The sequence below is a fragment of the Diabrotica undecimpunctata genome, chromosome 4 (genome assembly GCF_040954645.1).
Source record: "Diabrotica undecimpunctata isolate CICGRU chromosome 4, icDiaUnde3, whole genome shotgun sequence".
In the NCBI taxonomy this organism is placed as follows: domain Eukaryota; kingdom Metazoa; phylum Arthropoda; class Insecta; order Coleoptera; family Chrysomelidae; genus Diabrotica; species Diabrotica undecimpunctata.
In genome coordinates, this window is record NC_092806.1 from 152,179,883 (window position 1) to 152,207,383 (window position 27,501).

At 34.4% G+C, this 27,501-nt stretch overlaps 1 protein-coding gene across 6 annotated transcripts in view; it reads left to right on the forward strand.

Annotated features, from left to right (window-relative positions):
* Positions 1–27,501, forward strand: part of LOC140440228 (uncharacterized) — a 211,021-nt gene that overhangs the window by 163,271 nt on the left and 20,249 nt on the right. For 4 of the 6 annotated variants that reach the window (XM_072530582.1, XM_072530581.1, XM_072530585.1 and 1 more), the window contains 5 exons: positions 1,595–1,826; positions 14,514–14,741; positions 18,754–18,840; positions 22,826–22,979; positions 25,410–25,498. In XM_072530582.1, coding sequence (XP_072386683.1) covers positions 1,595–1,826; positions 14,514–14,741; positions 18,754–18,840; positions 22,826–22,979; positions 25,410–25,498 — 790 coding nt within the window. The remainder of the gene's footprint in view (positions 1–1,594; positions 1,827–14,513; positions 14,742–18,753; positions 18,841–22,825; positions 22,980–25,409; positions 25,499–27,501) is intronic. The other 2 variants (XM_072530584.1, XM_072530586.1) reach the window with 1 other exon arrangement.

Below are 27,501 nucleotides of genomic sequence, written 5' to 3' on the forward strand. Positions count from 1 at the left end.
AATGCAACTACATTTAAAAGGAGGTAATTCTTTGAAATGTCGGCAATAACTAAATTTTTGATTTTTAGATAGTTAAAAGTGAGGTTCTGTTTAAGCCAGAACGCAAGCGCTGACAACTTCATTATTAATTGGTATGAATCTTTATGTCGTTAAGGTTCATTGGTAAAAAACGAATGAATTTAAATCCCAGTAAAGGGAAATATTATTTTGATTTTCTTTATTTAATTATATTATATTGTTCATGTATTATTGAATCTTATTGAGACGTATCTAAGAAAAGCAAGGGAATGTTATATATTATTTGTTAATGAAAATTAATTATAAAGGTATGTTAGTTGTTAATGGATATATCAGTCAAGTTAGTAATGATATATCCATTAACAACTAACATACCTTTATAATTAATTTTCATTAACAAATAATATATAACATTCCCTTGCTTTTCTTAGATACGTCTCAATAAGATTCAATAATACATGAACAATATAATATAATTAAATAAAGAAAATCAAAATAATATTTCCCTTTACTGGGATTTAAATTCATTCGTTTTTTACCAATGAACCTTAACGACATAAAGATTCATACCAATTAATAATGAAGTTGTCAGCGCTTGCGTTCTGGCTTAAACAGAACCTCACTTTTAACTATCTAAAAATCAAAAATTTAGTTATTGCCGACATTTCAAAGAATTACCTCCTTTTAAATGTAGTTGCATTGGGTTTTTCGATTAACCTTGGGTAAGCCTTTGCGTGTCAAGTTCGAAGCTACCATACATTTCAATCCTTATAAAAAAACTTTTTTTGCACATAGTAACAAAAAACACCACTATGTTACTAGCAAAGTTTTTTAATATTCTAACTCTACAATTCTAAGTTACGGTAAGATCAATAATGTTTTAATAGATAATATATGGTAGCTAATTATAATTTATTCTCTTTCAGCCCTGAAGAAGCCAAATTAATTCTCTTTGGCGAAAACGTTCGGCGAAACAATTGATACACATTAGAGTATTTCTTGCAGATTTCCCCAATATTTAAGAGTTTACTATATATATATATATATATATATATATATATATATATATATATATATATATATATATATATATATATATATATATATATATATATATATATATATATATATATATATATATATATATATATATATATACAATAACAAAATATTTTATTTATAAAAATAGCTGTAGCAATCTTGCTGCAAGATATCGCAACAAGAAACTCTATTTTTTTTTAAATTAACTGGATAATAAGAGATTACAAGATTGTACAACAGAAGATATGACCAGTGAGACACATTAATATTTAAGATAGTTTTTATAAAGAAAATAAGCAGAATAAACTACAGTAAGTCATTAGCTCTATATTTTATAGACACCATCGTTACATAAACTGTTTTCCATCTTCCCTTTTACAAACAAAGTTTTTTGTAGTAAATATGTGCTTTGTATCTTTAGACGTAAATATTTATAGGTTTGTTACTCTATTACAGTCTTTCATTACATTTTTAATATATATTTAGTATTATTTTGTATATCAAATTTTTTAAAAACAAAATTTGTTTATTGTAGGAAGAAGTCAATATCATATGTGTTGATTGGAGCAATGGAGCTGCGCTACCGAATTACGTAAAAGCTTCTGCCAATACAAGACTGGTAGGGAAACAACTGTCCCTTCTTCTTAGAGGACTTGTAGAAAAAAATGGACTGTCTTTGAAAAAGACTCATATTATCGGCTTTAGCTTAGGAGCTCATATAGCCGGATTTGCTGGATCTGATCTGGGAAATTTAAGTAGAATAACTGGTAAGTTTTGGCTATTTACGTTAAATTTTTAAAATATGTGATTAAAATATACAACAAATTAAGGCGTTTGACGGAACATTTACTATTTTAAGTTAATTAATAGTTAATTACTGACATATAAACAATGAGACAGTATAAAATAACTGCAAAGAACCATAAAAGATAATACAATTAGGCAGCGAAAATAATGCGAACACTCTAACAAACGTCAAACTATATTCTACAATTAATTTTGTGTCAAATTGAGTTAATCGCTGTAAAATTTCAATAAAATGATGCCTGGTAGGGTGCACAGGAATTTGCTCCCGCTTGCAGGTAATAAGCTCCATACCGATAAAAGGGTTTCCGTGAATTGGCTCTCGATGCAATTCTTGGAAATTTAGTTAGGCATTTGTATAGCCTTGCAAATATTTTGCAATGATATTTAATGTAAATTGTTGTTTTTGCATACTAAACTTTTTCTGTAACTGATATTTGATTGAGAGTATGTTGTATCTAGTTCAAAATAATTATAAAATAATCGTTAATTGATAGTTAATAATATAGCTAGGGAGAAAATCTATTCTCTCAGATTCAGATTCAGATTCAGAAATGTTTATTGTTTTAAATTACAGTAATTGCTTAAAGTAATAGTTTTCTTAATAAAACCGTGTTAATGATTACCGCAAACCAGTTATTCGCACTAAGCATGAGGCTTTTCACAAAGACTGTACGAAACTGACCGTAAAATTTCCGAAATGGATTATGATTTGGGGCTGTATGGCAGTGTGAGGGTTAGGATGTTTTAATTTATTTAGGATGCCCTAAATACGTAAATAAGTATCATGAAATTAAATGCTAGCGGGAATTATATTTTTTAGCAGTACGACGTGGCCAGTCATACGACCAGAAGCACAAACAACTAATTTAGAAACCAAAACAGAAATGTACTTTCTTGGTCTTCTAACAATCCTTACCTAAATGTCATTCAAACAGTATAGCCTAATATGAAACATTACATGAACTTAAAACCAAAATAGAGCAGATTTGAGTTCTTTATTATTAATATTAATTAATTATATTGAGGCAAAAAATTATGTTGTAAATTTAATAATAAACGGGATAATTTAATACTTATATTTAGTCATTATTTCATAAAATTATGTCGTAAAGTTAACAATAAACGATTTAATTAAATAATTATGCGCACCCCACTCCTACCAATGTTTTCCACCTTAACTTGGGACATATTGACCGGACGAAAAAAATTTAAAAAAAGAAATTGTAGTAAATCATATTTACAACAATTTCAGTACCTTCCATTTTTGTCGAAAAGTTGAAAATGGCGGAGATATTGAGCCAAAACGGTTCTCCTTTAAATTCAAGATGGCTGCTAACGCAACGACGGAATTCATTTGGACGGAATTCACGATTTTAAATTTGCACTACCATTGACTCCTAAAGTTTAGAATAATAAAATTTGTGGTAGCCCTCCATACAAGGTCAAATGCCATCCTGGCTGGACTATTAAGACAAAAATTTTTATACAACTTTTAGAAGCTGTCAACTTTAACTCTGCCGCAAGTGCAGCGACTGACGCAGGTTTTGCTGACTATCGAATGCTATTCAAATGCTACAATTAAAATTTGTTCGGTATCAAATTTATACGAATATACAACGCTACCTCCCGCCTCTCTTTGTCAACCATTTTCCATCCACTCCTGACTGTAGGTCCCTCCCAATTGCTTCCATCTTTCTTTATCATCATCATCATATAACGGGGGTCCTACGGCGATTGCCGCTTCCCTCATTGTAGCCTCCATCTTTTCCTATTTCTCCAACCTCCCTCTTCTAAGCCTCTAGATTGCATTGTTTTTGTAATTTCTCTTCTCCAGGAATTTGGTGGTCTTACCGTTTTCCTTCTTTCTGGCGGAACATACATTAAGGCTTTCTTTGGCCACCGCTCCTCCTCCATTCTCATCACGTGACCATACCATTGTAATTGCCTTCCTTGTATTCTATCTGAAAGAATATCTCTAATTCCTGTACGGTTTCGTATTTCCTCATTTCTGATTCTTTCCATTCTCGATACTCGACATGACCTTCTAAGATAATCCATTTCCACAACGTCTACTTTACCTCGTTCATTCTTTGTCATCGTCTAACATTCGGCACCATATGTGGTAATTGGTTCTACAATTGCTCTGTATACGCGAAGTTTGGTATGCATCTTTATTTTATTAGACCACAGTAATGAATTCAGTATTCGGATGCATTTTTTCCCTTGGGTTATTCGGTTTTGTACATCTATCTTAACTCTGCCATCTGCTGATATGATGCTTCCTAGATATTTATACTGGTTGCAGCCTTTTATGACTGCGTTTTCAAGCCTCAGATCTGTGGTATTTCCTCCAATTTTTAAATATTCTGTTTTGCTTATGTTTACAGTATACCCCCATTTGGCATATTCCTCAAATAATTTTCGATTCATATAATTTATATCTTCCTCATCGGTTGCAACCACCACCTGATCATCCGCAAACAACAATGTATACAGAGTTTTTTGTCCCACTTCGATGCCCATAAATCTACATTTATTTCTCCAATTCCTCAATACTTCTTGGACGTATATTTTAAAGAGTGTCGGTGACAAACACCATCCTTGCTTTAGGCCTTTAGTGACTTTAAATTCATTTGAGGTTCTGGTTCCAATTTTTACACAACTAACTGCATTTATGTACAATTTATATATCTCTCGGATATACGTCGAATCCAATCCGGACCTTTCGAGGACCTCAAACATTTTCTTTAACGGGACACTATCATATGCTTTCTCAAGGTCTATAAATACCAAATGGGTCTCTCTACTTCTTTCGACATGCTTTTCAATTATTTGTTGTAGGATAAATATATTATCAAGGCAGGATCTCCCGGTACGAAAGCCGCTTTGTTCTTCAATATCTTGTATCTGTCTTTCAACCCTCTTCTTTAATATTCTGCCGTAAAACCGGCCCACAGAGCTCGTCACACTAATACCTCTATAATTGGAACAGTCTCTTTTATTCCCTCTCTTATATATGGAGTTTATATAAGATTTATTCCAATCTTTAGGAATTTCCTGGTCTCCACACATACATTTATTGAAAAGGTCTACTATTAAATCTAAAAGTGCAGTCGGCCCATATTTAACCAGCTCTATGGGAATGTCTCCAGGCCCTGCGGCTTTTCCGTTTTTAACCTCTTTTAAGGTTTTCGTCAATTCAGATAATGTTATTAAAGGGATTTCCTGTCTTTCGTCTCTGTTGTCTATTAATTCCCTTATCTTTTCCCATCTGTACTCTACTCTATCCTCTTTCAGCAGTTTCGTATAATATTCTTCCCATTCATTTAACTTTATGAGAGAAATGTCCCATCTTTCTTTATCTTGCGCCAAATCTAATCCTTTGTTTGTCTGCCACTGCTCTTATGTCATCTACCCATCTTTTTTGAGGTCTTTCCATGCTTCTTGTTGTCGGCCTTGGTCTCCATTCTAGAATTCTCCGTGTCCACCTGTTGCTCTTTGCGTTGTTTCTAATTTTTTTAGCAGATTTTTTGGTAAGGGCTACTATTTCCAAGCCGTAGGTACACACTGTTAGTATGCATGTGTTATACACCATTTTCTTTAAGTTTACAGGAATGGAGGTGTTTTTCATGCCTAGCTACTTTCAAGCTACCTCTTGTAATATATAATAAACGGCTATTTCACGTTTTTAATGATACACAATTTGGTTTTTGCAAAGGCCTAGGAACGCGTGAAGCTCTTTTTTCACTTAATATACTGATACAAAGATGCCTGGACGTCAATCAAGATATATACGTATATTTTATTGACTATAATAAAGTATTCGATAAAGTACGACATAAACAAATAATGAATGTCCTGAAATCAAAGAAGATTGACTACAAAGACCTCAGAATCATATCAAATTTATACTACAAACAGCGAGCAAAAATACGTGTTAACGAATAGCTGTCAGAAGAAATTGAAATAAGATGTGGAGTGAGACAGGGATGCGTATTGTCGCCAATTCTTTTTAATGCCTAATTCGAAGAGATCCTGAAAAACGCTCTTGAGGGGGAACAGCTGGAATAAAGGTAAATGGAGTTCCCATTAACAACATTAGATATGCGGAGGACACTGTGAGCTTAGCCGAAAATATTGAAGATCTTCAGAGACTGGTGACCAGAATAGCGGAGTATGGAAAAGAGTATGGTCTAACAATGAATGTCAAGAAGACGAAGTTTATGAGAATATTGAAAACTCAAAGAAATAACGAGAATCTTCTAATAAACGGAACCAACGTCGAACAAGTGGACAAATATGCATATCTGGGAACAATGATTAACTCCACAAATGATTACACTCAGGAGATCAAAATCAGAATATAAAAGGCTAGGGCAAATTTCAACAAAATGAGAAGAAGGGATTAAGAAGAAGGGAAGTACACGGGATTTAAAATTGAAACTAAGAGTTAGGTTGGCGAGGTGCTATGTTTTTTCGACAATGAAAAAACTAAAATCATGCGAGCTGTGGGTGTATAGAAGAATTCTGAAAATATCGTGGACAGAACACATTACAAACAAAGAGGTTCTGAGAAGGATGAATAAAGGAATAGAAGTTTTAAATATAATTAAAACAAGAAAATTAGAATATCTCGGACATATTACACGTGGAGAGAAATACACCTTGCTCTAACTGATTATGTAGGTAAAGATCGAAGGAAAGAGAAGCATAGGGAGGCGTAGAATGTCATGACTGCGCAACCTGAGAGAGTGGTACGGATGTACATCAAATGAAATTTTCAGAGCAGCCGTCTCAAAAGTCCGAATAGCTATGATGATTGCCGACCTCCGCCGCGGAGATGGCACTTGAAGAAGAAGATTTTACGTTTTCTGCCGCTAGAGTGAAACCTCGTCGCGAATATTAGTCATAGACATAGGAAAAAGATTCTAATTATGTCTATGATATTAGTTTGGTAGAATAGGCTCGTAACACAGATAGACAAAGATAGCTAGACCACTCAAAAATTGGCGTTTCACCTCTATTTACAGAGCAACCCATACCTTACATAATCTGTTCTTATTATGTCTATGGACCATGGCCTTCCATGGGTTGTCAGTTGTCACAGATGATGATGGAAAACTGTGGTGCAAAATGGTATATATTTATTTTATTACAGAAGTTTTTTAAAAGATTTAATACTACTTTTAACATCCCTTGTATTAGGTAATACCTTTATGAAAGCGATTTCGCTATATAAAGTGAATTAACTAATAAACACATAACTCTTTTTCAGGGTTCACTGATCAAATGAACCAAAAACGAATACGCTTAATCTCCATTACATAATCTATTTGTGCCGATTGCAAATTTTTTGGAATTTGCGGAAAAATTCAACGATTAATGACCAGTAACGGAAACGTGGGAGAAAGTAGGTAGATGCGTATTAATTTTCCAATATTTTGTTTCCTTTTTCTAATAAACGTAAATCTGTCGCTGGACTAGAATCGTGTTTTTAATTCCAAATTGACAAGTTTAATTCTATTTGTTCTATTTAACCTAATATTACTTTGACTCGTTTAATTATTCTTATGCTGCGAATTATTCACGGCAATCATTATAGTTTACTTGATCTTCTTCTTATTCTGGTACCCTCCATTATTGGAGGTTTGTTGTCTATTCTGCGCTACTCTTAGTAATTTCATGCGTTCATGAAAGTTTTGATATTGCGAAACCATGACATGGCTCTTTTGCCAACTCCTCTTAGACCCTCTATCTTTCCTTCAATTATTCATCGTAGCAGGTTATATTTCTCATTTCTCATTATGTGGCCTAGGTACCAGGTCTTGCTTATCTTAATCGTTGTTATAAGTTCTAACCTATTTAAGTTCTAACTTATTTATGATATTTAATACCCTTCGATTCGTTATGTGTTGTGTCCATGATATTCTGAACATTCTGCGACAAAGCCATATTTTAAAGGCTTCTTGCCATTTTATAGTATTTAATTTTATTGAATAAGTGAAATACCAGTGAAATTCCATCGGACTGGTTAAAATCGATCTTTATTCCTCTACCTAAGAAACCAAACGTTAAGAAATGTAGCGATTGTAGACTCATTAGTTTAATGAGCCATACCGTTAAAATACTGTTGCATATTCTTCTAAATCGAATTAACAAGTGCGAAGAAATAATTAGTCAAGAGCAGTTCGGGTTCCGGAGATGCCTTGGAACTAGAGAAGCACTATTTTCTATGCAAACACTCCTTCAACGATGTTGGGAGGTAAGAAAACCCGTATATATGTGCTTCATTGATTTTGAAAAGGCATTTGATCGCGTTCAGCATACCAGACTAATTACCGCCTTGCAGAGCATCCAACTAGATGAGAAAGACATTAAACTTATTGCCAAACTTTACTGGAACCAAACAGCCATTATTAATACCAACAACAGAGAATCAAAGCCAATCAGTATTGAACGAGGCGTACGACAAGGATGTATACTATCTCCCACCCTCTTTAACGTGTATTCTGAGAATCTATTTAGGGAAGCTTTAAAAGATCAAAAAGGAATTATCATAGGAGGAGAAATAATTAACAATATACGGTACGCCGACGATACTGTGATTCTAGCTGAAAACATCGACGATCTGCAGGAGCTAATCAATAGAGTTGACATGGAATGCACAAATTGGGGACTGTCGATAAATATCGATAAAACTAAATACATGGTGACCAGTAAAGTGGATATCGGCGCAACCCAACTGATATTAAACCAACAACCGCTGCAGATAGTTCAGAGATTCAAATACCTTGGATGTTGGATTACCCAAAATCTAGATCCATCCTTCGAAATTCGATGTAGAATTGAACAGGCAAGAAACTCATTTCAAAAGTTCAAGCCTCTATTATCCAATAACTCATTAAATTTGGAAATCCGTGAAAAGTTTACAAGATGTTACGTGTGGTCTGTACTTTTGTATGGATGTGAAACTTGGACTTTAAACGCCGATATCATGAATAAAATCGAGGCGTTTGAGATGTGGTTGTATCGAAGGATACTAAAAATTCCATGGACTAGCAGAACCAAAAACTAAGAAGTTCTTCGAAGAATGGGACATCAACGAACTCTATTAAATATTATTAAGAGGCGTAAACTAGAATATCTTGGACATATAATCAGAGGACCAAGATATGAGTTCCTTCGACTAATTCTCAACGGTAAAATCGAAGGAAAGAAATGGATAGGACGGAAGAAACTCTCTTGGTTGAGGAATTTGCGGCAGTGGACAGGTTTGACAGCGGACCAATTGCTACACGTAGCGCAAGACCGAGATCTGTATAAAAATATTATAAGCATAGTAGTCGCCGACGTTCCGTCAAGATATGGCACTCTAAGAAGAAGAATTTTATTGACTAGGCTTCAACTCCAGAAGAATTGACCAAACGTAGCATTTAATTACTCTAATTCGGATGTCTAACTTTAATTTTTGGGTTATAGATAATTTATTTCCATTTATTGTACATGTTCTTAGCTTGTTCTATTCGTGTTTTTATTTGTATATCTGGATCCCACTTACCATTTAGTGCTACTTCTAAGTATCTGAATTTATGAACTTGTTCTAATCGAGTGTTATTTAGGTTAATGCGACAATTGTCATCGGTTTTGCTAATTACCATTACATTAGTTTTTTGAAGATTTATTGTCAGTCCGATTGCTTCACTCGTATTATTAACTCTGTCTAGTATATTTTGTAAGTCTTTTATTTTTTCTGCTATAAGAACGGTATCGTCTGCATACCTGATATTGTTAATATATTTACCGTTTATTTTTATACCAATTTCGGTGCCGTCTAGTGCTTGTTTAAATATGCATTCAGAGTACAAGATAAAGAGCAATGGAGACATGACACAGCCTTGTCGGACACCTCTTTCTATATGGACGCTTTTACTTGGAATATCCTAATTGGAATATCCCAATAATCGCTTCTGTTGCTGAGGGTCTGAGGTTAAGGTTTGTTCGGTCCCACAGAACCCCACGGACTTCGTATGGTTTTCGGATTTCGTTCATAAAGAGGATCCATGGTTCCATGCTTCTTTGTTCTTTGTTTTAAGCAGCAAGGTAATACGTATGTCGTACGATGGCACGTTTTATGGCACTTGCACTCGTAAATAGGAATCTATCTTTAGATTCCGTCACGAGATTTGTAATGAATGTGTAACCTTAGTCTAAGGTTAAACACGTCTACAGAGCACATAAAATGAGACCAACTCGATCTCGATGAGAGAAATATCACGATCACGTCCAAATAGAACAAGTGATGGAAACTAAATACTTAAGAATAAAACTGTCAAGCTACGGAAAAGTAGAAGAAGAAGTACAAAAACAAGTGAACATGGCAAACAGAGCAGCAGGATGTCTCAACAACACAATCTAGAGAAACAAATACCTCACAACAGAAACGAAAACCAGGATATATAAATCAACAATAAGACCGATAATGAAAACAGCAAAAACAAGAGCAGATACGGCGAAAACACAAAGACTACTGGAAACAACAGAACTGAAAGTCTTACGAAAAATAACAAACCAAACTCTAAGAGACAGAGTAAGAAGTGAGGAAATACGAGCGAGATGTGGCATAGAGCAAATAAACGCGTGGACCAAAAGAAGAAAAGTGAAATGGAATCAACACATCGAAGAATGACAGAAAATAGAATAGTAAGAATAGCAAGAAACAAATCGCCAAATGGAAGAAGATCATTGGGACGATCAAGGAAAAGATGGTCAGACAACGTCAATTGAGGCTAAAAACCGAAGTAAAACAGGCATTAATCCTATTTATAAAGTAGGAAGAAGAAGAAGAAGACGTCCAAAATACAGTGTAAAATGGGTATATAATTCGAGCTAGCTCTTCAGCAAGAATTATACAACAGTTAAATGTGCAATAATATAATAGCAATAAAATAGATGTTACTCTAGCGTATGGTCTACGGAGTAGAGATTTCGTTAGAAATAATACAAGTTAAAAAGGCAAAAATAGCAAATAAAATGGGTATTAATCTAGCGTATGGTCTACGGAGTAGGAATAATTACTATTGAAATGGGAAGAAGCCACATTTAAAGGTTAAAGTAAGTTTATTGACGTTTCAATTTCCACTTCGAAAATCGTTCTCAACGGAATAGAGATTTCGTTAGAAATAATACAAGTCAAAAATAATATCAAAAATAGCACAATAAATGGAAGCACCAATGAAGTGTATAATCTAACGAGGTAGAAATATCACAAAAATAATCAAACATCAAAAATATATATCAAGAGAAATAAGGCAGATTCCAGATGGCTGTATAAACACAGAACCTTATAGGAGTCTTCGATTACGAGGTGAAACTCGCACTGGCTTCTGGCTGAAAATGTGCGTTTTTTATCCCTGAGATTTCTTTGTTCTCAGGCATTATGACGTAGGTAACGTAGATAAATAATTAAATTTACTATAAAATGATATTTATTTATATTTTATAATTAATTTAATATTTCGTCTGAATTTTACAGGTCTGTGAGAAATAAACAACGTGTGCTTTGTCAATACGTTAGCAAGTGGCGTTAGGAGCAAACTTCTTCTTCTTCTAATGGCGATACAACCCTTTGTGAGTCTTGGCCTGCTTAACAATGCTCTTCCATTCTGCCCTGTCGGATACTTTCCTTCGCCACTGCCTGATGTTCATGGTTTTAAGATCCCTCTCTACGTCGTCTATCCATCTTTTACGGGGCCTTCCTCTTGTTCTGTTTCGTTATGGCTTCCATCTCTCGACTACTTTTACAGCTTGATTATCTGGCATTCTTTCTAGATGACCAAGCCAGTTTAGTCTTTGTGACTTTACAAATCTGACAATATCTGCGCTCTGCATTAGTTCATCCAGCTCGTGGTTCATTTTAATTCTCCACGAACCATCGCTGCATTGGGTTGGTCCAAATATCTTCCTTAGTATTTTGCACTCAAATATTCTCAGTTGATTTTCATCAGTGGTTGAGAGGGTCCACGTTTCACATCCATATGTGACCACTGGTCTAATTACTGTTTTGTAGATTCTCAGCTTGGTCTCACGATTCAGTAACTTACTTTTCATTAAGTCTTTGTATGCATAAAAGTATTTATTATCGCTAAGAATCCGTGCTTGTATTTCTTGACTGATGTTGTTGTTGGCATTTATTATTGAGCCTAGGTAGGGAAAAGTGGAGGCATATTTGTAGGTATGGTTGTCTACCTATGTTCATTCGATTTTGTGCATGCACTCCATATATTTTGTTTTGCTTTCATTTATATATAGACCAAACGTAGCAGCTTCTCGTTTCAGTTCTATAACTTTTTCGCTTAATACCCTTTTGTTGCGGCTTATTATGGCAACATCATCCGCATATGCGCATATTTGTATTGATCTTGTATTAATACAGCCGTTTATATCCAGTTTTCTAACAACAGCTTCTAAAGTTAGATTAAAAAGTGTTGTTGATAAGGCATCACCTTGTCTAACTCCATTTTCAATATCAAAGGCCTGCGTCATATCTCCATCTATTCTCACCATAGCTTTGGAACCCTCCAGAGTCATTCGTATAAGGTTAACATTCGTATAATGCTATATTCAACACATTTTTTATTTATACCTCTCAACATATGTATTTGGTTTACAGTTGACCTCTTTGGTCTAAAGCCACATTGGTATTCACCAATAATCTCCTCCGAAAACGATTTCAGGCAGCTGTATATAATTGCTGATAATATCTTCTAGACGACATTTAAAACTGTTATGCCCCTATAATTTTTGCAGAGTCGTTTGTCTCCCCCTTTGTACATAGGAAGTATGATTCCTACTTTCCAATCTTCTAGGATGACTTCTAGTGTCCATATGCGGTCGATTCGTCTATGGATACGCCTCGATAGCGCATGTCCACCATTCCTTATCAGTTCTGCAGTTATTTCATCTGTGCCAGGTGCTTTGTAATTTTTTAGATGTTTTATGACGTTTATCGTTTCTTCCAATGTTGAATGCTCAACTAGTTGTTCTGCTGTGTGGTGAATTTTTTCTTCATCTTCGTTTTGTTCTTTTTCTGGGTTTAACAGCTCTTGAAAATGCTCCTTCCACCTTTTCATTATTTTCTCTTTCTCGCTGATAATTACCCCATTTTTGTCCTTGAAAACTGTTGATCTTGTCATGTATCCTTATGTGCATTGTTTGGTTTCCTTGTAAAATTTTCTAGTCTCTCTTCTGTTATTATAATCTGTAATTTGTTGTATTTTTCTATTCAACATTTGTCTCTTTTTTCTTCTACATATTTTATTTGCATCTTTTCTGAGTTCTTTATATGCCCTTCTATTCAATCGGGAATCCCTTTGTAGACATTTCTGTCTAGCTATATTTTTGCTATTTATTACTTGTTGGTAATCTTGGTCAAACCATTTCTCGTTTCTTTTGCTTGAGGTTTCACCTAATGTTTCCTTTGCCATATTTGTAATTGTCGTTTGGATGACATTCCATTCTTCTTCAATGTTGTTTTGTTCTCCTCTTTCATTTAATATTACTTTTATTTTCTGCTGGTACTCATTCTTCTTTTTAGGATTTTTAAACATATATGTATTCCACTTTCTTTTCTTACCATTGATATTCTTTGTTTTATCTTCGATATAACCAAGAAATGGTCCGAATCGCAATTTGCGCCTCTATAAGTTCTAACATCTGTTCCGGAGGTTGTCCACCGCTTAGATATTAATATGTGATCAATTTGATTAAATTTATTAGTACCAGGTATCATCCAGGTTCCTTTATGAATATTTTTATGAGGGAAACACGTACTAACAACTCTCTATCACCCAGGACTATAACTGCATCTCTCTTTTGTGCGTTTTCACATTCTACTTGTAGTTGGTCATAGAATTGATCGGTTACTAGTTCATCTGCTGCTTCTGTTGGGACATGGGTATTAATAATTGTAATATTATGAAATTTTCCCCTTAGACGTATTTTGCATATTCTTTCATTAACTGGAGTAAAACCCAATACTGACCTGCGGCATTTATGGTTTACCATAAAACCCACTTCGAAGTCTCCTTGTCTTTCTGCTCCACAGTAGTACATACTGTATTCTTTTTTATTTATGCAACCATGCCCTTTAAATCTGATTTCTTGGAGAGCTGCTATGTCTACTTCGTACTTCAATAGTTCCTGTGCAATACTTTGCGTTAGGAGCAAACATAAGAATTTATTAAATTATTTTAATAGAATACAAAATGTATAAAATATAAATAATAAAATTACTTCAATTCAATTTTAAAAATATTATTATTAAATTTTAAGCTTGGCTACTCTACTGTACCGCTTAATGTACCATCTTTTTTCCATGTTTTACAGCTTCTTTATTGAGGGATTTCGTGTATTATTTCTATCAGTGTAAGTAGGCTTCAAATGGCTTTTATGTTTAAAATTTTAAAACAGCTGGACTGTATCAACAGTTGTCAATATGTACAAATGTTTTTAGAAAACGTTTGGGCTTAATATAGTCCATAATAAATCTTAATATCAAATATCAATAATAAATAAGTTTTTTTTAACATATTTCCAACTATTATATTTTCCCAATTTCCCCCAATTTTCAATATAATTTTTTTTTGCAGGATTGGACCCCGCAGGCCCACTTTTCGAATCTCAGGACCCTCGAGCGCGACTGGACCAAAGTGATGCTGAATTCGTCGACGTAATTCACAGTAATGGGGAAAATTTAATACTTGGCGGGCTTGGGTCGTCACAGCCGATGGGTCACGTTGATTTCTATCCTAACGGGGGGCGAATGCAGAAGGGATGTAGCCATTTGTTTGTCGGTGCCGTCAGCGATATTATTTGGTGTAAGAGTTAGCTATATTATAAGGGATAGATGAGGGTGTGATAAGATTTTTGATTAGATAGAAACTGGGATTTCATATTTTTTAAATTATATTGCTGCTCAATTTAGGCCCGAACGAGCTGAAGAGCATATCAGCAAAAATAAAGCTATTCTAGTTTTATGTGTTTATAATCAATTTTAATTATAACTATGTTAGCTATAAGTAATTAACATGACACAAATGATTGTAGTAACCTCTTTGCATATTTATTGCACAAAAACAACGTTCATTATTACAATATTTTACTATAACATTAAAGTAAGTTCGTGTAACCTTCTGGCTAAGGTCTAGTGTTAGGGTTTTCAGGTGGCGCAAGTGCCCCTAACATGACTTAACGACTACTTTCGTAGCCGGGACCGACGGCTTTACGTGCCCTCCCTACTATAACATTAATATTTTGTTAAGCCACCGTTGGCTTTATGCAGTGCAGCCACTCTTCTTTTTTCGGTATGATTCCAATGGAAAATACTCGTAATTCTTTCTATCAACTGAAACTTGTTGGTAATTATTTTTTTGGCTAACTCTCTTTTTAGGCACTCCCAGATATCATGTCGACATGTCAAAATACAACTGAGAGACAGAATTAAATATCATTACGTAAATAGCGGTAAACAGTGGGTACAACGAACAAATAATTAATAAAATTTTAAACAAAAAACTACACAAGAAAGTCTTGAAATTAGTATTTCCACCACCAGAGAAAAAACCCAGTACCTTCTGCTCGATTACATATACAGGCAAAATATCAACAAAAATAGCCAAACACATAAAAACAAAAGGAATTACACTAGCTTTTAGAATAAACAACAACTTAGGCAAATATATTAAAAACAACAAGAGCCAAAATAAAAAGCACTTACACAGTGGTGTATACAAACTTAAATGTATTGACTGCCCAAAAACTTACATCGGTCAAACTGGTAGAACTTTTAACAAACGTATAGCAGAACATAAAAGGGCTTTCAATAAAAGAAAAACAGATTCTACATACGTACTTCACCTTCTAGATCAGTGGTTCTCAACCTTTTCACCACTGAGAACCACTTGTACCTTTCAGAATTCTTGGCGGACCACTTAGATATTTTTATTAATATTTCCCAATAATAGGTAAAATGAGATGAACACTAAAGTTTTACTAATGAATTTATTATTTACAAAATAAAAAAAAATACATAGTGAAAGACAAAAAAAATATAAAAAACAAAATAAAAAGTCATAGATAGCTCCAAATTAAGACGTTATTGACTCCCTTGGTCTTGCTTCTCACTTGAAAGTTTCTCAATATGTGGCTCAAAAAAAGTTAACGCCAGTCTCATAGAAGCATTCAAATTTAGCAACCTATTTCTGTATTTATTCTTGATGACATATAATGTTGAGAATGATGCCTCACAGAGATAAGTGGAATGGAAAGGAAGAAGTTTCAAAGCTTTTTCACTAAGCAGTGGCCTTTCATCAAGTAACCCTATCCAAAACCTGCAACATTTTCTCATTGAGATTTTATCACTTTTAAATGATCATCGGATGAAATTTCAATAAGCTGTTCATTTTCCTAAATGGATAGATTATTATCGTGGGTAGCTAAAAAGGGATCAATCATTCACAGATTATTTTTCTTCACATCTGTATGAGCAGGGAAGTACTTTTTAAAGTAATCTTGAAGCGATTTAATGTAGGACTTAACCAGTGAATGTAAAACATTCTGATTTAAATCTTCATTTTCAGAGATAAAATCTGAAAACAAGCTAAACATTTCAAACGATTCTTTTCCAGCTTCGGACTCCTATACTAACATTTTTTTCCTAAATGAATCAATTTTTTTCCAAAGGTCAAATGCCGTTTTAGATGGTCCCTTCAGGCCTAGATTCCATATGTTGAGCTGTTCAAAAATATCTAAAGCTAACTGGGCCATAAATTCTCCGTCACGCAGTGTTTCCGCTAAATCAGGTTTTTTTCATCAAGATACATACATACTTCTTCTCGAAGTTCATAAAACCCGGCCCCTGGACCGCCACCGAACTTCGGTATGTAGAAGTAGATTGTAATGGATGGATCCCATGTCCTCGCATAACAAAGCAAACAATCTCGAACTAAGAGCATTACTTTTTATAAAGTTCACGGCCTTTACCACAGTAGTCAAAACCTTGTTTAAGTCGGGACTTAATCTTTTGGCAGCAAGCATTTCGCGATGAATAATATAGTATGTTAAAACAATATCACGGTTTCCTTCTTTCCTTACAAAACTTGGCAAGCCTGTTTTGTGACCTGTCATTGCCGCGGCACCATCAGAGCAAAGTCCTACACAGTCTTTCCAAGAAAGATTTTTAAGTGTGAAATATCCGTTAATGGCTTTAAAAATGTCTTTTTCGGTTGTGTTACCTTGCAACTCAATCGAGTTCAGGAACTTCTCAGATAATTTTTTGTTGTCTTTATCTATGAATCGTATATAAACAAGAAGAATAGCTTTATTGGTAATATCTGTAGATTCATCAAGTTGTACAGCAAAAATCTTTAAGGAATGAATTTTCTTTAGAAGTTGGGTTTCAACATCTGATGCCATATCTTCAATTCTCCTACTAACGGTATCATTGGAAAGAGGAATATTTTGCATTTATCACCTAAAATTGCTTTAGTTGCATCTACGATACATGGTAAAACTAATTCCTCATCAACAGTAAAGGGTTTTTTGGTTTTTACGATTTTAAGTGAAACTTTGTTTCAAAGTGTCTAGTTAATTTTGCCGGCTTCATTGCCTCATTACTTAATACCTCCGCACAAATTACACATTGCGGTAACTGGTAACCAAATTCTTCAATGAATGTAAATCCACATGCTGTGTAGTCGGGATTGTACCTACGGTTAGCATCCTTTCTTTTAGGAACAGTTTGAGTTAATATTGTGCTATCACTGGCAATATTACTGGTAGAACATCCTGCTTTAACGTTCTCAGTATCCGTCTTCTTAAAAAAACCCGAAAGTTTCATCTGTTTGCTCATTTTAGTAGACTACAATCATCAATCAAAAAACACGCACGCTCGTCACTTGACAGTTGAGTCAGCATTGAGTCACTGAGTACTGAGTTGTGATGCGGCGCGATCAAAAACGCAGTATCCTGTACGTACACGACAGCGGCCGAAACTAAACGAAGATAACGGAACTAACTATTCGGCGCGTGAGAGAAAACACGCGGAATATTGAGGTGAATAAACCTGTGTTCAGGCGGGTTTGGTCGTCTGGAAACGTTTTGAGTTAAAAAAAAAATAAGCAGACGCATTAACTTACGTCTCAAGTGCCAAGATTTAAATTGATTATTACGTTGAGAATCATTATTCTAGATCATAATCATTCTTTTAATGAAGAGTTTCAAATTTTTCACATCCAAAATAAAGGCCTTAAGCTATCTTTATTAGAATATATAAATTAACAAATTAAAAAACACAGTCATGATTCTGTGTATTGAGAAAGGCACTATGCCGAAACAGGTATAGTAATAAGATTTTATAATACATTTTAATAGAAGTTTTGTAAACAAAGTTTTCAGTGTCTTATTGTTATCTAAAATGAATTTCCATCAAGAAACGGTCGAATCCATCACTTAGCTATTTTAAAGTATAGGTTCCACCGATGCACAATGCATCGGTAATTTGGAATATCCTTGTTTTCAGTGTGTTAAGACTATATTTGAAAATGAAATGTATTCTGTAGAAAAATGGTTTAGGTTTTTTTAAGAAAAAAACTAACCTAGAAAAACAATGTAATGACAATAACCGATATAATTTGAAGACAATCTCGACTGCATGCCCTTTAATATAAAACTTCTTGCTCGTGATATATTACTAATATTATTTTATTTTTAGTTTTTTTAATAGTGGCATAACTAGGCCTTTTATAAATTTCTTTATTTCTTTTAATATACTTTTCTTTTAGCTAACACGCTTGCTGCTTTTATTTTCCTAACCAATTCTTCTCTTTATAGCTATAGAGGCTCCTATTGCTGAATTAGCTGAAACTGTAATTTCTGAACTTACACAAAAGCCTGTAAATAGAAATAATTTTAATCAAGGTAGGTTAAATCAATGTTTAAGTTTACCGTGTAATAGTAGTTTTGTGTATGTAAAAGTGAGTTTAACAATAGTCTATGAACTTGTTTTATCTGTAATGTAATGTTTTTATATTTAATCAATTCCTGACCTATCTGTCGGAAAATATTTTGTATATTGTATTCAGAAGAGTTATTATCCTTTAATTTTTACATTCCAACAAATCTGGCTGTTTGTGCAGTGAACATAATATGATTTTGTCGTACGATCGTTGCGTCCACCAGGTTCTCTGGGGTCTCTGGACGCTCTACGACCGCCGCTCTTGACGAGGATCTTAAATTCATCGATTCCATCCTCGTGTTCGTGGAGTTAAAACGGGATTCCCGCTTCTACGTATGAGAAGTTTCACCGGGCCTCTGTGGTAGGTGAGGGGACACCGGCAATCAGATTACTTTAACAGTTCGAGCTTTCTTACAATGACTCTTTCTTACAACGACTTAATATATGAGTTAGTATTCTGTTGCGTGGTATACACCTCAAGTTCCACAGAGATCCGGTCTTCTCACTTCGTGTAGCCGCGTTCCCTCTCCTCGAGAGAGGCACACGAATGCCGGCAGTGTCGACTCTTCCTACTGTCCGTCGCTTTTTTCGATAGTTACTATTTGCATAAGGTTTCTGGCGACGAAGCGCTATCGCAGCTCGACCCTGATCGGAAAAGCAATTACATATACTACTAGCCCCGTCGGGGCTTTTATTCGCTCTTTACCGTGACAGGTCCCCAAGAACGCTTTGGTTAGTTCGACACAATTTAAAATAGTTATAAGACCAATGTCTTTTCTATTTCAAAAAGTCGGGTTTTACTGCCAGGGAGTAAAACCAGGGAGTAAAAAACGACACGCCGATTCTCGTTCTTCTTAGGTTTATCTTCTAAATTGGATGAAGTCTTCTTGTATTCGACATCTTCGACGATAATTAGGTTATTGGATAAATAATAAAACTCAAAGTAGCGTGGTAGCACACCAGGCCAACAAGGTCTAGCGGGGCTAGTAGTATATGACGACTGGATCCCGATGGGAAGATGTGCTGTTCTTTTATACACGTAGTGTGTGAGAATTCGCAGCAATCTTCCCCCGAGAGTCCAATGACAAAGCAGTTAATAACGAGCTTAGTGATTGGTCGGCCAAAGTGACAATCTGTGTCGTGATTGGTCACCTTGGCGATGATTTCAGTGCATCATTTCTCTGGAATTTGTTCTTCTTCCCAGACTTTGACTGTTGTGCTGTGAATTAATTGTATAATGCTGTTATCTTTATGTTTAATAATCTCTACCGGGATGCAGTCGACTTCTAGAAACTTTTTATTTTTGAAGCGTGTATTTTGGGTCTCTCACTTCCAATATTAAAGAAGGTTCTACATGAGTATTATTTCTTGGTCTTTGGGATGACGTTAATTTTCCATTTCGTAGTAGTTCTTTAAAGAGCTTCACCCATTTGCTTTGTACTGCGTCACTGGTACTAACTTTATGTTTATTTTTGGCTCTACACATCGTCAGCCGTGATATAAATTTTTTTGACGTGACAACGTCTTAAATTAGGTTGTGGCTCGGAGTCACTCATGAAAAAGTGTAACGCCCGCTCACGTCTGTTACGATGAGTCACCGAACGAGAGAGAGGCCCGCCTGACCGGCGAATGCCTTGCGTCTCTCTCCCACTCAAACATGATCGGTCCGCTGCGCGCGCAGCACTAGAGAATTAGGCGCGTTGGAAATTAGTTAAGTTTAAGTTTACATGTACAATGTTTTAGTAAACAAAATATATTTCTATAGTTAAAATTTGTGCAATTCTTATTTTCATTCAATTCCTTGTTCCTATTGTGCAATTTAATAATATTCATATCAATAAATATTCTACCGAGAAAAAGACGTTGTCACGTAAAATCTTCGCCCGTAAAACCGACTTTACAGGCAACCGATTTTCTTTTGTGCCATTTAGGATGCTATAGAACTTACCGGTTTTCTTTTCTTTTAGTAATTGAGGCTCTTGCATAATTTGGTTTTCCAAGGTCCACTTTTTTCTTCGATACACGCCTTTTTCCTTCTTCCTGAATTCTTTGTACGTTTGCTTCTTCTTCCATGTTCTTCTTTGTTGCAAAAGTTCAAATATAGAATCTTTTTTCTTTTAGTGATATATTCACATTAATCATTTCACAAACCATCTCATGGAATGGTTTCCTTTGGTCCTAGGACGTTATTTGCTCCTCCCTTAATTGTTTTTCTACATATACGAGTATCCCATTGCTTGCTGGCTGTTTATTGTATATTATCATCATCATCATTCAGCCTTCATTTATCATAGATTCACATATCATAGATCATGACTGGTAATACGAATTGGTCAAATACTTTTTTTTGAGGCTAATTGGTATGTTGGCCCTAATTGTGTCTCGCAGTTTTCCAAAGACTGCCCACGCTAAAGTAATTCGTCTTTGGATTTCGCATGTTTGGTTATCAATACTGATTCGTTCCTTGTTCTACCGTTTGGACTTTCCCAGGTCCATATTCTGTGCATCTTTTTGTGAAAGAAGCTGTTCATTTTGAATAAATTATTTTGGAGTAGGAATCCTAGTGGCGTTTTTCCTCAGTCATTTTTTCCTGAGGAACCGAATTTTCCCAAAAATGTTTCTAGCTTTGCTTTTTTTACACCTATTTTTGCGTTGAAATCGCCAGATAAAATTGTGAATTGAGTATGAAAGTTATTAAGCGCAGTAGATATAATCGTCATAAAACATTTCGACTTCTTCGTCTGTATGGTCATTTCTTATTGCCCAGAATAAGATTTTCCACTCTAGATGATAGATTTGGATGTCTATTATCTTGTTCGCGTGGTTTTAATGGACAAATAAACCGATGCCTTTAACTGATGTAGTTTCAGGACCAATCTGATAGAATATATTTCCTGATTTTAGTGTTTTCAAAGTTTCACATCTCTTTCTAACTTCGCTGATACCTATGACATCACATTTAATTTTATTCATTTCAGTTTCCATTTCTGTGAATCTCTCCTCGGACAGTAGACTTTTGACAGTATGTAGTAACGTAAAGAGTTATGGGGTTTTTGAGTTTCCGTATAATCAGTTTTTTGTACCCCCTAGAATCCTTGGGATAGACTGATAAATCAGTGTAAGATTTTGGATACATCCTACTCACCTGAGGTAAATCTGTATTTGTTTTACAGTCTGACATCGCGGTTTTAAGGGGTATATTGGCACTAAAACATCACGCCTGTCAGACGGGTTGGTGAGTGTGAGCACTCACGTAAATTATCAATTTTTAAGTTAATATAAAATATTATAAATTTTTATGTATTGCATTTTTATTTTCAAAGTAATTTTAATACTTTTCTAGTGTACGAGGCTTTTTTAAAACTGCTTTTATTACCTTTTTCTTTTTTTGCATTTGAGATTCTTGCTCTTATTTTTGGGCTTACCAAGAAGTGATCTGAATCTGTATTAGTCCCGCAGTAGGTACGTAGATCATTTAGATCATAAAAGTACCTGGTTTAAATAAGGATGTGATCTATTTAATTTCTTGTTGTTTTTTGATTCTTTTGTTTGATATTCTTGTGGGGAAAGTATGTACTGTCAACAACGACAACCTCCCAAGCTGCAAATTCCTTCAATTATCATTGGTAACATCATAAGCACTGCATTTTCCGATGTATGGTCCATATATATTTTCTTTTCCTGTTTTTGCATTAAGATCTCCAATTATAATCTTGATACTATACTAACTAACTAGGTACTATATTTCGTAAAAAGAACAAATCAATTTTATTAAAAATATTAGTTTTTAGCTACCTATTAAAGCTTACGTAGCGACGTTGGCAATATTTTACATTCGCCAAATTTTGCAATTTACTAAAATTACCTAAATATCGTACAAAGCTTGAATTAACTCTATTTCGCAAATAAATACTAACATAATTTTAAACCCGACCGTATACTTTTCAGCTTCAGCAGTAGAAGGACGTTCGCTGTGCAACCACAGAAGGGCATACCATCTTTTCATTGACTCCGTCTCGCCGAGATGCCACTTTCCAGCGTTTCCTTGCGAATCTTATGAAGATTTCATTGACGGAAAATGTTTCCCGTGTACCGAAGAGAGGTAAAAAGTCTTGTTTTGAACGATCGTTATGAGTCGACACGATATAGAGCTCAGTTTGTCTGAGATCGTGGGAGGTTTTTTAAAATTTCACGAAAGTTTGGGAAAGTGGGTAAAATGAGAGAATGTTAGTGGGTAAGGGAATGTTGCGAGTTTAACGAGATTATATATATGTATATATATATATATATATATATATATATATATATATATATATATATATATATGTATATATATATCAATTCAAGGCTTCTACAATCAATTGGTAATTATGTTTTTGTCGGTAATTACGTCGACGCTTCTCTCAGCAATAATAAAAAACTTAAATAAATTACACCGAATGATCCCTGACACACGACGTGATCGGAATGTCCTACGTCAAAACCATAACCGAAAGATACTTTGGCGCCATTAATATTCACGGAGAAACCGGTCACAATTTATAAACCCTCGTGCTGAGGAGGCGGCGACTCTACGTGATGCATTACTAACACAGACAAAAAACAATATTTGTTTTCCCGAAATAAACTTTGTTTTGTATGTGCTAAATGAAAAATGGATCAGTGCCCTACGAAAATATTAACGTATATATATATATATATATATATATATATATATATATATATATATATATATATATATATATATATATATATACTGGGAGACAAAATTAATTGGACACTCAGATTTTTTTCTTTTTTCTTGGTGTTTACCTCCCAAATGCTTTAGACATTTCTCGAAGTACGAGGGTGGATTGATATAAAACTAGCCTTTGATAGAAAAAACAATTTTTTTTGGAATTAAATCGATTTATTTCTCAACATAGTCCCCTTTTAGCTCAATACACTTAGTAAGACGATGTTCCAATTGTTTTTATCCCATCCAATAGTAAATTTGCTCAAGCTCTTCAAAATAGGCCGAAGTTTCAGCGATGCCTTCATTATTTGTTGCGTCCTTCCAGCTATTTTTTTAGGTTTGTAAACAGGAAAAATCGCTGGCGGCAAGATCTGGGGAATACGGTGGGTGTTCAACCAACTCATAGCCCAATTCGTGTAATTTTGCCATGACGACGGCCGATCGGAAAGAGCACTTTTTTGCGTTCCAAACCGGGGCGTTTTCGACGCAATTCGGCATCGATTGTTTTTCCTTTTTCCAAGTAATCAATGTGGAGGATGCCCTTCGCATTCCAGAAAACAGTCGCCATCACTTTGCCGGCCGAATGTGCACTCTTTGCCTTCTTCGGCGGCCCTTCGCCGCGTTTGCGCCACTGATTCGACTGTTCTTTGGTTTCCGGTGTGTAATAATGCACCCAGGTTTCATCAACGGTGATAAATCAACGAAAGAAATCCTCCGAATCGCGCCGTATCATCGCCAAAAAGTCTCCGAAGTGGTTACACGTTTTTGCATTTGATCGATTGTCAGCAAACGCGGCCCCCATCGCGCGGAGTGCTTTTTCATGTCCAAATGATAGTGAATGATGTTGTGTACGCGTTCGTAGGAAATGTTTAGGACCTCTATTAACTCGCGGAGCTTAATTCGACGATCTGCCATAATCATGTCATGGACTTTGTTGATCATTTCCGGCGTGGTGACTTCATTTGGCCTCCCGGAACGCTCATCATCAAAAACACTCATACGACCACGAACAAATTTAGCTTTCCAAATTTTTACTGTTGCTAATGAAGGTGCAACCTTACCATAAACTTCGTTCAGGTCGGCTTTGATTTGCATATTCGTTTTACTCTTTTTGTGGAGGAACTTAATCACCGAACGATACTCAACTTTTTCCATTTCTCCAAAAACACAAAATTTGCTTGCTTTTGACGGCTGTAAAAACCAAACTAAATGTTTTTAAAACTTAAAATTTTGACAGACGTCATGTCATGAATGGCAAATGTCAACACCAAAACCAATTCGGTATCGAGTAGCGCCATCTATTAAAGGCTAGTTTAATATCAATCTATCCTCGTACAGTGTTTGATGCAATACAAAGATTTCGAGAAGCAGGACAATACACCAGGAGGCAAGGTGAACATAGACCAAGAACCACACGTCAAGTTGAAGATGGCTTTTAGAGATTTGTGTAGTTTTACTCCTAAAAAGACTGAAATCTCCAAAATGTTTAAAATGTCCACCTACAACCTTCAGTTTTAAGAACTAAAAAAACAAACGTAAATTTATTGTATATAAAATAAATAAAAAAAAACCATGATAATTTTAAATTTAGTCACAATGTTTTTATAAAAGAGATCATTCGTTCTCAGAATCGTATCAAGACCAAAATGTTTTTTTTTTGAATTTTAAAAATTTAACAGATTCTTATAAGAATACCTCACGTTATTTTGCTAAAAATCGTTTTGATTATAAATACAACATTAAAAAAATTTTTTTGCTGAATATTTCTTAATAAAAATAGTTTTATATAATTTGTAGACAATGCGGAAATATGGGATATTATGCTGATCGATCCAAAGGAAGGGGACAACTTTATTTAATAACCAGAGAAGAAGAACCGTTTTGTGGTAAATATTATGTTTGATTTTGTTTTTAATAAGCATGTTAACTTTTTAACTTTATATATATATATATATAAATATATATATATATATATATATATATATATATATATATATATATATATATATATATATATATATATATATATATATATATATGTATACCGATTCGGCAAATTTTCAACTACCGTATACGTTATTCAGTATGTGGAACAAAGATAACACTTAATTGTTTGAATACGAGTGAGATACAATCCACGCACTTGGAGTAGCGAGTCTAATTTTTAAACAGTGTTGCGAAATTTCTGTAACATAACTCCTTCTAAAACATTAGTCGGATACATGAGTGTAACATAATGTTTAAATCCACTACAGTTCATTGTAGAATGAAAATTAATATTGCCCCAACAAACCTTACATGAAGTAATCATGTAAGTATTATTTTTTAAACGATTATATCATTACTTCATTAATTAACAAAGAATACTGAATTGAGAAATTGAGATGCGACAACAGCGTGAGCTAAATAAATATCGCACTTCAGTAGACAGACAAATAGTATAAACCATTTGCCCCCTCTACGACTTCCCCTCAAAAGAATAGGCGGTCCTTATCTGTACAGCAGGTTTAAGGTCAATAAGGTAAGGTCTATTTCTTTGATTTTTAGCTGTCGTGGTAAAAGGTTGAAAACAAATAATTAACATGCCAAGCGTATACAGTATAACCTCGATAAGTTAAATTCCAAGGGAAAAACCAAATATTTTAAGGTATACAGGTTTTATGTTATCAAGGGTCTATGTTGTGATGGATTAATATAGGTCAGAAGTTCATTAAAATATAGGCATTTATTATACACTACATTCATTTATTATATTCGTTACAAAAAGTTAAAGCAATAATTAAAGGTATAGTCTACTAAAAAAAGTCTGATTTTCTTTTGATTTAAACAATTCATAGATTCTAAATCGATTTGATTTTAAATAACATAGAGAAGAAAATACGTTATCTTTTATGTTTCTACACTGCTCTATAAATGATCGTACAGTCGTTATAGCACTCTTGCTTCGTTGATTGATATGCTCTTAGATGAAGTTTGTGGGTCGTCATTAAATTCATCGTCTTTATAACTTTAAATACAGTACATGTTGTTATTCCATTATTCAGGATCATTATTATCTTCCTCTTCAAAATGATTTCTTGAGGTTCTGAAGAAAAACCACAGGTTCTAAAGCAGTTTTTCACTGTGAGGAGTGTTACGTTTTGCCATGTTTTGTTCATTATCCTCATTACTTGAAGAACATTGATAGAAGAAATCGTATTTTGCTCCATATCAGCTATCATTCTTCTAACAACTTCTTTTCTGTATAATGTTTTAAAATTTTTAATGATACTCTGATCCAAAGGTTGAAGTTGTGATGTTGTGTTTGGTGGAAGAAATTGTACTTTGATTGCCTTTAATGGTGGTATGTCTCCGTGTGCTGTTCAGTTGTCGATGAAAAGAACAATTTTTCTATTTCAAGTTGCCCTTTGCTAATCTATATTATTCAGCCATTTTTTAAAAAGTTCTGCTGTCATCCATGCTTTTTTATTGGCTTCATAATCCATGGGTAGTGATTTTAAACCTGCAAAACACCGAGGTTTTTTTGACTTACCTATATAATTATAGGTTTGAGTTTTTCTGTGCCCGTAGAATTTGCACAAAGCAGAATCGTAAGTCGTTCCTTGCTGTGTTTTTCTCCATGACATTTTTTATTTTTGAATGTTAATGTTTTTTCGGGAAGACATTTAAAAAAAGACCAGTTTCATCAGCATTAAAAACATCATTGGGATCATAATTATTCACTAAATTATGCAAGTCAGATTTCCATTCTTGGCAGACTGATTTGCTTACGCTCGTACTTTCGCCGCACATTTTTTTAAGGCTAAATCATTTGTTTATTGAAATTCTCTAACCAGCCATTGCTGGCTTTAAAATTATCGATTTTTAGCGAATTAGCGAACTCTATAGC